Source organism: Parambassis ranga, chromosome 2 (assembly GCF_900634625.1).
Source record: "Parambassis ranga chromosome 2, fParRan2.1, whole genome shotgun sequence".
Lineage (NCBI taxonomy): Eukaryota > Metazoa > Chordata > Actinopteri > Ambassidae > Parambassis > Parambassis ranga.
Window position 1 is genome coordinate 1,928,197 of NC_041023.1, and position 10,590 is coordinate 1,938,786.

At 48.0% G+C, this 10,590-nt stretch overlaps 1 protein-coding gene across 8 annotated transcripts; it reads right to left on the reverse strand.

The window, feature by feature from the left end:
• Window positions 1–54: 54 nt before the first annotated feature.
• Window positions 55–10,332, reverse strand: LOC114447938 (abl interactor 2-like). Of its 8 annotated transcripts, none has more exons than XM_028424525.1 (10): window positions 10,175–10,332; window positions 7,792–7,959; window positions 7,515–7,691; window positions 6,654–6,772; window positions 5,384–5,530; window positions 4,270–4,391; window positions 3,009–3,194; window positions 2,516–2,599; window positions 2,058–2,243; window positions 55–1,879 (listed from the first exon to the last, which is right to left on the reverse strand). In XM_028424525.1, exons 1-10 carry the CDS (start codon window positions 10,289–10,291, stop codon window positions 1,704–1,706), a joined length of 1,482 nt encoding a protein of 493 aa, XP_028280326.1. In that variant the 5' UTR covers window positions 10,292–10,332; the 3' UTR covers window positions 55–1,703. The 8 variants fall into 8 exon arrangements, with proteins under 8 accessions (XP_028280326.1, XP_028280319.1, XP_028280311.1 ...); XM_028424518.1 differs by having other exon boundaries at window positions 2,516–2,602; XM_028424510.1 differs by having other exon boundaries at window positions 4,270–4,394.
• Between the last annotated feature and the right edge of the window lie 258 nt (window positions 10,333–10,590).

Consider the following 10,590-nt stretch of genomic DNA (forward strand, 5'->3'; position numbering starts at 1 on the left):
AGAGCGACTCCTGGGACGTGGGCTTGAAGTAAAGTTGTACAGTCTCTTTGGATGAGGCTGGTGGGACCTGGTCGGAGCTGCAGGGCTGCTTGTCTTTTTAGAAATGGGTGATCTTGCCACAGTTTTTTTTTTTTTTTTTTTTTACTTTTTTGGGACACCGGTACAGATAAGAACAATGGCATGCAAGACTCACACACAGACCCACTTTGTTATTATTTCTTTTTCTTTTTGTTTTTTTTTAATAGAAAATAAAGATTCCGACATAAGTACAAGCACTGAGCCCGACAGCCAAGCGTATCGGAAACTGTACGGAGGGTGAACGACGCCCGAACCCACGGCGCTTCTTTTGTTTTTTCTCTTTAAAGAAAAATATCAGGGGTTTGCGACGCTTTTTAAACCATTTCAACACGACAGCTGGCTTCTTTTCATATTCAATAAAGTCCTAATTCAAGGACGTAATACATCTCACATTTATATTATTTCTTCTTCTACACTTCTACAAATGTATGTGCTTTCGATTTAAAAATAATAAATTGGGGAAAACCGGGAAAATAAGTGAAATATTTGTTGTCCAACAGCCGTCCACCCAACTCTGGCCAATTTATTGCAAATGAAGTGATCACCTCTGAACAGCAACACACACTTCAAATATGGCACAAGCGTCTTAGAAATGACCTAAATGCATCCTTGTGGGTGAATATCAAAAACCGAACCACAGCATATCGAAAAATATTAAGACAGTAATCATCAGTAGAGCAGAACAGAAACGTTTTCCCCTCGTGGAAACATGCAGTTTGCCGCCCCGCAAGCAAAACTCTTATAGACTCCGGACCTTTATCGCCAAAACAGAGGAAACTTCAGATTTAGCCTCACGAGCTAACGACGCTAATAAACTTCTATGATTCAGAGCTGCGGAGTTAAGACTTCAAATCCAGGTCGTTGTGCAGTTTGAGGATCTTTTTCCTCTCTCTGATTCGAGGGCTGGACGACAATTCCTTCACCTGAATGCGTCAGAAAAATACCTTTCACACAAAATAATTTAAAGCACTCACTCCGGTGTGCTTATACGAGTCAGCTTTGGCACGCTCGCAGCTGAGGTACCTGACCACAACAAAAACCTGCCTTTCCCAACCGAGTATGCTCGTCTCTGTAGTGTCTCTGGAGTGTCGAGGAGGAAAACCTACACACGAAGGCACATTTTCCTCCAGCCCTTTTACCTAAGTCCCTCTCAGCAGCCCCCGTCTACCTGCTCACCATTTAACCCACTACTAATAAATATCATTTAAAATAAAATAAGGGCAAACTGGTAAAACAGAAACAAAAGAAGTAAAAAATGTAGTGGCCTCATCGTTTAACCCACACACACACACACACAAAACAAAACACACCCACCAGCCTCCAGCCCTCCTTGGTCAGATAAAGAAAGAGTACAGGGAAAGATATATCTAGAGTAGTGGTTGTTTTACAATGGCGACTAAGTCGAGAGAATGACTGGGCTTCAGTTTGTCAGAAACGTCTTCCTCCTCCCCTCCCCTCTCGCCTGGTCTGTCTTCGCCCGGAGTGTGATCATGCTCTGTCTGATCAAAGTCTCTGACCTTTACCCCCTCCCCTCCCCACCCCCTCCCCACCTTCACTCTCACCAAAAAAAACGCCCCCCCCCCTCCTTCCTTCCTCCCTTCCTTCCATCATCGGAGTGCGGTTGTTCAGTCGGCGTAGTGCATGATGGACTCGACGTAGTTGCCGGGGAAGAGGCCCGTGGTCCCGTTCATCACGCCCTCGTACCAGCCGTCGTCGTTCTTCTTGATCACGTAGATGATGGCGCCTTCCTGGAACGAGAGCTCGTCTTCTTTGTCGCGGGTGTAGTCGTAGATGGCGACCACTGACGGGAAAACACACACAAACCCTTTAGTCTCTAAAAGCAACAGGTCTCACTCATCAGCTCAGTGGGAGTCTGCATCAACATGACAAAACATTCTGCACTCCTCGTCGCCTCAAGGAGGCCATGACGGTCACATGATGAAAATTCAGCCAGTTATTGCCTCAAATCTTGCGGATACCTTTCTCCAGGTAGCTGCGTGGGGCCCACGGTGGGTCCTCCTCGGCGTAGGGGTCGCTGTACTCCACCACCGCAGACTCCTCTTCATCCTCATCGTCCTCGTAGTCCTCGGGCGGCGGCGGTGGAGGTGTGGGCTCCTCAAACACCGGCTCGTCTGCAGGCGGAGGCGGAGGCGGCACATCTGAGACTATAAAAAGGGGTGGAGGTGGGGGAGAGATTAGAGGCGATGAAGGGTTGCACGGAGACAAACAAGAGCATGCAGGAACAAAAACATGCACAGATCCACACAAACATGCTCATGAACACACACACACACATTAAACACAGACACACAACAACCACCGACATCTGAATGTGGCGGCAGCAGCTCCCTCAGCTGGTGGCTGAGGTTCAGGCACAAAGTGTCGGGGGACGAGTGGAGGTCATGCAGAGGGAGCGAGGAGCTAAAACGCCACTTACTAGTCTCCTGAACCCGGGCCACAAAGCCCATCAGAGGCAGCTGAGGGGTGATCTGCATGGAGGGGGGAGGGGGCGCGAGCGGACCTGCTATCACCAGACAGCATCAATACAGAGAGAGAGAGAGAGAGAGAGAGAGAGAGAGGGAGGCGTGACAGATATGTGTGAGAGAAAGAGGTTTAATACACAAGAAACAGTTAAAGAGCAGCACAGAAACAACAGCGGTTATTCTAGAACTAAGAATTTACTTTAAAAAAAGCCTTAAAACTACGAATTAGGCAGCATTTACCCACATGAACAAAGTGGAAATGAGAGTATTTGGTTATGTTGCCTGGTCTATAACACATGTTAACAGCTAATCAGAGGTGCAGACAGGCAGCAGAGGAGGTGAAGGCAGCGTGACGCTGACAAGAAAAGAAAGATGGCCTCTCTCTCTCTGTCACTGTGAGAATAAGGAGACGTCTGCCTGTAAGAAACTCGTCGGCTCATTGCGTACCTTGGTTCTGGGCGAAGTGTGGCCCGCCGTTCAGCTGGTTTTGGTTGTGCACCATGTTGTTGTTGGGCTGACCGGTGACGGAGGAGGGTCGGCGGTACGGCAGGGAGCCGCCCACCGGAGGGTTCTGATGCTGCTGCTGCTGCTGCTGCTGCACCGGGCGGTTCATGCTGTAGAACTGAGGGGCACCTGAGAGGAGGCGACAGCAGGGGGCAGCAGAGAGTCATTAAACACTGCAGAGGAAGAGGAGCAGGAAGAGCTCTTCTCTGCTTAAAAGTTGTTTTTACATACAGCTGCTCACCTATAGCTGCAAAAAACTAAGTAATCTGGAGTAATCTCAAAATGGCCAGATTAAGGTGCATATTCATTGAACATTAATGTCTTCTCTAAACTGAGAGATTGATAATTCTTTGCAGAAATGATCAGAAATCATCACTACAAATGCTGGAAAAACATGTGGTTTAACATAATCCCTTAATTCATGCTAATCTGATCCAATCAGATCACTGATCAAAACACCCAGCCACAGATTAAAAAAGAAAATTAAAATAACCTGCACTGCACACGACAAAGAAAAAACACGAATGAAGCGTTTCACCACACAGCTCATGCATTAAACATCATCATCATCATCATCATCATCACAGACACCAGCAGCTGATGCAATGCTAAGAGGGATGAAGAGTATGAGATGAAGCAGTAAACATCCCGACAATGTGGAAAAAAAGTTTCCATTCTAATTTGAGATTAAAATAATCCAACACAAGCACAGAATATCCAGCCTGAAGACGAGCACATCTGGGACTAACAAGCAGGGGGATGCATGTCAGTGGTGGGAGGAGGTGGGATGGAGGGTGAGAGCCTCGCACTCACCTGGTGCAGGGTTGCCATAAGTAGCAGGGCCTGTGCCTGTGGGGGCCACGGAGGCAGGGAGCTGGGGAGGGGGCGGGGGGACAGGCGGGATCTCTACGGGCGGGTTAGGGGCTTGTGCGGGACCGTCAAGGGCGGAGGTGGGGGCACCGGGGGTAGTGGCAGTGTTGGGGGGAACTTTAGTAGGGTTGGAGGGGGCGGGGACTGAACCTGAGGGGAGGGGATGGGGGGGAAGGGGCGAGCGAGAGGAAGGAAGATAAGGGAGGAGAGAAAGTGAGGAAGGTCGAAACAAGATAAGAGTGAGGAGGAAAGTTTCACTGAGTCGAGCTGGAGATTAGTCGAGTTAGTTCAGGCGCACACCCGGACAGCCGGCAAAAGAAAAAGCAAGCGTTACCTGGGAAGGCGGTGGGCGGGGCCGGGGTCGGCACGGCGATGGGCACGCCCACGCTGCCGCTGCCGCTGTTCTCTCGGCTGCTGCTGCGGCTGCTGCTGGGATGGCTGCCTCCGCTGCTCCCACTGCTGGTGGCAGGGCGGCAAAACATGTCAGACACACAGACACACACAGAAGCTGCTGGTGCACACAGCGTCCAAAACTGTGGAGCCACAGGAACTAACATCAGGGATTAGACTTCAATTGGATGAATTTTAACAGGTTTTTTTTGTCTTCATGAACATCCAATTTTAAGTTTTGCTCAAATCTAACAAGGAAATGGTGCAAAAAACGGGACTTGACTTGACTTTTTTTGTCAGAAATGGTTCCTGAACCCAAAGCTGTGCAAGCAAGGAGTTCGTTTCTCCAGCTTCTCAATACCTGAGTTTATTAACGCAGCACCCTCAAGAGCATCGATGTGTTAGCGTGAGCGTGTCTGCCTCTGAAATGACTATGTCACAGTGACAACAAAAACAAAAAAGCAGTTGCAGCTGTAAAGCCTGAAGACATGACACAGAGGACGCCAGACAGAGACACAAAAAGATGTGAGACGCAGAAGGACACAGGACAGCAGAGAGCGCATGGCTGAGAAGATGGAGAGGATGAGCTGTGGATGGTGCAGATTAAAGACTGAGAGGAGAGTCTGGGGGGGAAGTATTAAAAAAAAAAAAAAACATATGGGGGCGCCACGGTGACACTGTCCACATTTCGGACAGGAGAGTCGGCGAGCATGGCTCCGTGTTTGGGATGAAGGCGTCTCAGGAGACGAGCTGACTCTGAGTTGACAGGACTGTGGGGGCGACGCTTCCATTTGAATGACTATTACCATAGGAACCTGTGTCTGAGCTGTGCTAAATACAGAATCTGGGCATCTCGTCCTCGTTTCTGTGAGCAGACAGGTGAACTGGGCTTTCTACAATAATCTAAAAGCTGAATGAAGAAGAAGAAGAAGAAGAAGGTCGCACTTTAAGTGTAAAAGAGGAGAGGAAGAAGAAAGGGGGAGAAGGAAAAAAGGGGGCCTGTTCAAAGGAGTGTAGAGAGGCATGCTGGGAACTGGGAGGTGGGGCGGGGGGGGTACCTGTACGTGCGGTTCCTCTGATTAACAGATGCAGTGCGTGCAGGGCTCTGCTGGGGGGGCGCCATGTTGCGCGTCGGGCTCGAGACGTAGTCGTTAGGGACAACGGGCGGACGCACCGGCTCAAGCGTCCTATAGGGGGAGTGGCGCCTGCGAGAGGGTCAGGGGGGGGGAGAGAGGGGGGCATCCACAGAGAAGTGTAAGGGAGGAGGGAGGGGGGGGGGGAGAGCAAGAAAACAAAGTGCAAACTTAAAAAATGTGGAATGACAGGTGGTGAAGATCGGGGCCATGTCAGGGACACAACTGCTGTGGGCTCAAAAAGTTCTGATGGTTCCTCAGATGAAAACGGTTTGTGCTAAAAAAATCCTGTAAAAAACAAAAAATTCTGCACACTGTAATAAAAATAGGAAGCCATACCTGACTCATTTCCCATAAACAGTCGCGTGACAAAAATTCAGTGATGTTGCAGTAAAAAAAAAAAAAAAAACTAGCAGCGTTATATATAATAATATAAGAAGAAAAAGTTACTACAAGCTATTTAATCTGAGATTTTCTCACATAATCTGAGCTAAAGTCAACACAAAACATAAAAAAAAATGAATCTTTTAAGCCGACAGCAGCGCTCAGTCCTCAGTCGGGCAAAAGAAAACAACTGAGGTTTATTATCTGGGCCTTTAAAGATGTAAATTTCCCAGCTGACACAGTGGGGTGACCCATCTCTGTGCACGGTTGCTATGGCAAAAAGGTTGCGATGAGGAAATATGGGGCAGCCAGGAGTCTGCGTCACAAACACAACTGAAAGTAAAAATAAATAAAAATAAATAAACTGAGGAGATGTCGGGCCGAGCCGCAGCAGGAGGTGCATCGTGGAGGGTTCGGAGCTGCTGCTGATCGACATGCGTCTTGAAGGGACAGAGACGCCTCTGAAGGACACACTCAGGTCACACAAAGACACACACACACACACACAGATTTTCACACCAACAGCAATTTACGCCCAGGAAGGTCCCAGAGGTGACATGAACACAAGGTTTATGAGCTGCTGTGGGAAAAGAGACACCTTCACACAACATAGAAACACACCTCCACCACACTTTCAGGAGCTGACACATAAAATACACCAACAGTTTAACCCTTAACTGACACTGAGGCAGGAAAAAGTTCAAATAATACAGAATACACTGACACAACATTTTAAATTACAGATCAACTAACACGCACGGCTTCTGATGGGCTGCGCACGTCCATCATGGCGCCCGCACACTTTACATACCCAAGCGTGCCTTTCCCCGTCATGGGCGGGCTGGGAGGTTTCTGTGTGGGGGGGTTGGTGCGAGGAAGACCTCCTCCTCCTCCTCCTCCTACACCGGCCTTCATGTTTTGGGCACTGGCCTGCGATGGAGGCACATTTTTGACCATTATTTTCTTGCCAAGGCGTGGAAAAGGCACACAACTCCACTCTAGCTAGCCTGTTAGCTTAGCTTAACGTAAGAAAAGCATTGGCTTTTATTTTGAAAGTCTTACCTTAAACCTTTGCAACCACTTGGGTTGATAATAAAGATAAAAATTAGGCAAGCATAAAGAGAGAGAGAGAGAGAGAGAGAGAGAGAGAGAGAGGAGACATCAGGTGATTAGTGTGTGAAGGAGCAGAGGGAAAACCACCATCATTCCAGCATGTGGCACATAAGCTGCTGAGATTCATGCAACAATGGCTCAGTGTTAAGATGTGAGGAATTTGATCTTTGGAACCTTTGTGAGCTTTACTGCAAAAAAATAATAACACACACACACACACACAGGCCTGTCTTTGTTCAGAGAGTCAGAGTCAGAAAGGAGCTGAATGAAATCAGCCGCCCTCAATGTTTAATCAAATCAACAAACATTGCAGAGAAACCTGTTACCAGCAGCAGGTGACAGGTTTCATGCCCTGGCCCGACATTCGTTTTTTTCCAGCCTGAGTCATTGATTTTTTTCCTGCATTACTTGAGTCTGAAACATAATATGAAGTCTTTGACCTCTACAAGTTCTTTCCATCAGAGTTCCTGCAGCGCACACACACACTTCTACCACATCATCTCCATTTCATGAGCAGGTCTTCAAATCAAATCATCGAACAACAAATAAAAAGCAGCACCTTGACTCCGTGGCCCATGTCGTCTAGCAGGCTGTAGTCGATGGGTTTGCGGATGTAGCGCACAGGCCTCTCCGGGTTGGCCGGGGCGATGATCTTGTGCGTGCGGGAGGTGTTCTTGTTGGTGGTGAGGATGCCGATCTCCCGCCGCGCTACCTTCTCTTTGTGGATGTCCACCGTCTGAGGGGGAACAGGAGGACATTGTGACGTCAACACTTCAAGGAAATGCAAGAAAAAAAAAAGCAGGACTTCCGTGTGTCTGCTGTGTGCGATCCAGGACCTGTGAGATGTGGTTGATGGAGGACTCCATGCGGCGGAGCTGCGAGGCCTGGATGTCCAGCATCTGCAGGACATTGTTGGCCAGCGTGTTGATCAGGTAGGCTACGCTGGCCAGGGACTGGGTGGTGTAGTTCTTGGTCTCCTCCAGCGCCCTCTGCTTATCTGGAGACTGAAGGAGACACAACATTCTGACTTTTAAAGGATGCATTTGCATGATTGTGGACAGGTTCTGGAGTTTTGTGCCTTTAAAACCTACACAGGAGCGAGTGATGAAACCTTAATGCACATTGTCCTAAAACATCAGAACACAAAAAGGAGGTTGGACGCAGCAGGGTGGAGACAAAGTGCTGCTGTAAAAGGTTTCAGAAACTTCAGTCAAGTAAAATAAAAATCATAATGGCAGAAAAGTATCAGGTAATACAGCTGCAGCCAGTGTGAAATCCAGCGTGGGCACAGCAGCAGCAGGAACATCAGAGGGCAGCAGACAGATCGGGTAATGTCTCTGCTGCAGCACATTTCCCAGCATGCAGCACACATGACATGACAGGCTCAGATGTGAGCCGAGGTTTGCAGCCTTCGAAAACACCTTTGATCATTCTGACTCTGAAATGAAAAGCCTGCAAACACTTGATCATTTTTATGTGTAAATTAATGGCAACATCTGGGATTAGGAGTCTAATTTGGTGTGTTAACCGGTTAATCTGACTCTGTGTGTGTGTGTGTGTGGGGCACAACAGCAGATTGATTACCGGACGAATACTAAACACACACACACCCACCAAGTCAGAGCAGCCTTTGTGTGGCAATTGGATATGGATTTAATGATGTTATTTTAAACGAAAGCCACAAAAACATTCTATAGGTTTCCTCACATGCTAATGGCTAAACATAACGAGCGGCAGCAGAAGCAGCGGTGTGTCCCCGTCCTCGCTGGTAATACGTCTCATTCCCTTTTATGTGAAGCAGCGTGTGACTGCGCTCTTAGATCTACAGTAAAGTAACGTGAGATTCCGGCACAGCCTGCAAACAAACAGCATCATTTAAATAGGAGTGTGGAGGGTGCAGTCAGTGCTGCCGGAGTATGAAGACAAACGGGTTAGTGTGCACCTGCAGGGCAGAGGAGAAGTGATGAGCATCGACTCATCGCACTTTTAATACCTCCTTCCTACATATTAAATGGCCGAACCGACAGGAATTACTCTCATGTAAGGAAACATGACACGTTGAGCTGTCACAACTTGATTAGACGCACAGGAAATGCTGAATATCCACCTTGTTTACTAGCAGAAAGTAAAATCATCAATGATTCCCTCACACACAAACACAAACTCCTCCTCCCACACTGCTGATGAATCAGACATCCTTTGCTCAACGATAAAAAATGTTCAACAGGTGTAAACTCCAGCATGCTGCAGGACTGGGTAAACACTTCTTCTTCTGTCTGACTGGTACATAGCAGCCGGTAAAACCTTGCAGGGTAAGAGGAGAAGAAGGCAGCCTGCCAGGCAGACAGGCAACAAGCTGCCAACATCCACAACCTCACCTCCTCCTCCACCTCCTCCTCCACAGGGGAACCTGTCAGACCTGATCAGCCCTGTTCATCAAACATGTCCGATTTCACTATCACACCTGTCAAAACCTCTTCTCTCCAACACCACACTCCAAAATGTCTCACCTATCAAAACACGCCTGGGATGGTGATAAAAATAAAAACAAACACACACTATGCAAATCAGCAGCAACATTTGAATGTGTTCAGCAGCAGCAGCTCAGTTTCACCTGGACATTCAGGCACAGATACAAACATTTAGAACAGGTCAACATGCATTATTTAAGTGCATGATGTGGCTTGCTGCCTTGCAATCATAAATCACTGTTTAGAAGATTGTCACGGTGGTTTATCTTGTGTCAAACTGCAGCTCATCACTGATTAATTTGTCCTGATATCTCTGTCCTACATCTCCGGCCGGTAAGCGATCAGCTGGCTGCTGTAGCACCAGGCATTGATCCCACAGAGAGCGGAGAAATTGATTTTCACATCGCCTGTTTGGTTTATTTGGACCGTGGGTGATGCCGAGCAGCTGGCTAGCAACATGCTAGCCGGCTAACCCGCATCCCCACGGTGGCTGCACACGCCGCACACGGCGTCACGTCGATGGGAACAGAAGCCAAAAAGCGTCGTGACATAAATGTGTCCACAATATGAAGAAGTGAGATAAATTTATCAAATTAAACACGCTGACAGCTGGTTGTTTTTACGTTAGCCGAGGCTAGCTAACGCCACATCGTTAGCAACAGATAGCCTAGCATCAGCTCGCCCCAGTGATGCTCGTCTGAAAAACAAAAACTACACCGCCCTTTCTCTCACGACATTAACGACCCACCTGCACATAGTTGCTCTCGCAGTATTCCGCGACTCTTTCCAAATTAGTGAAACTGTCTAGCAGCGCGCTTCGTCCTGCTGGAATCTCCTCTTCCAGAAGCATTTGTAGCTCCGCCATTTTCACATCTTTAGCGGAGAGGTGTGCGCGCTCACCGGCGCCGCCGCGGCCGTGTGTGGTACTGCAGGGGGCATCACCTGCTGCTCAAACGTGGTTGTGGTAAAGAGGTTTAAACTGCTTTTTATTAGCTTTCAATTCAAAAATAACGCACTCAGGGAATAATAAAAAAAAAGTTTATTAATACCCCTGGAGGGAAGCCTTTTTTTACTCACTCGTACAGAGCAGGAACTGCTTCTATAACACTGATAGATCATAAAGGAGTTGAATTTAGAGCAGCAAACAATTAGCTTCATTAACTC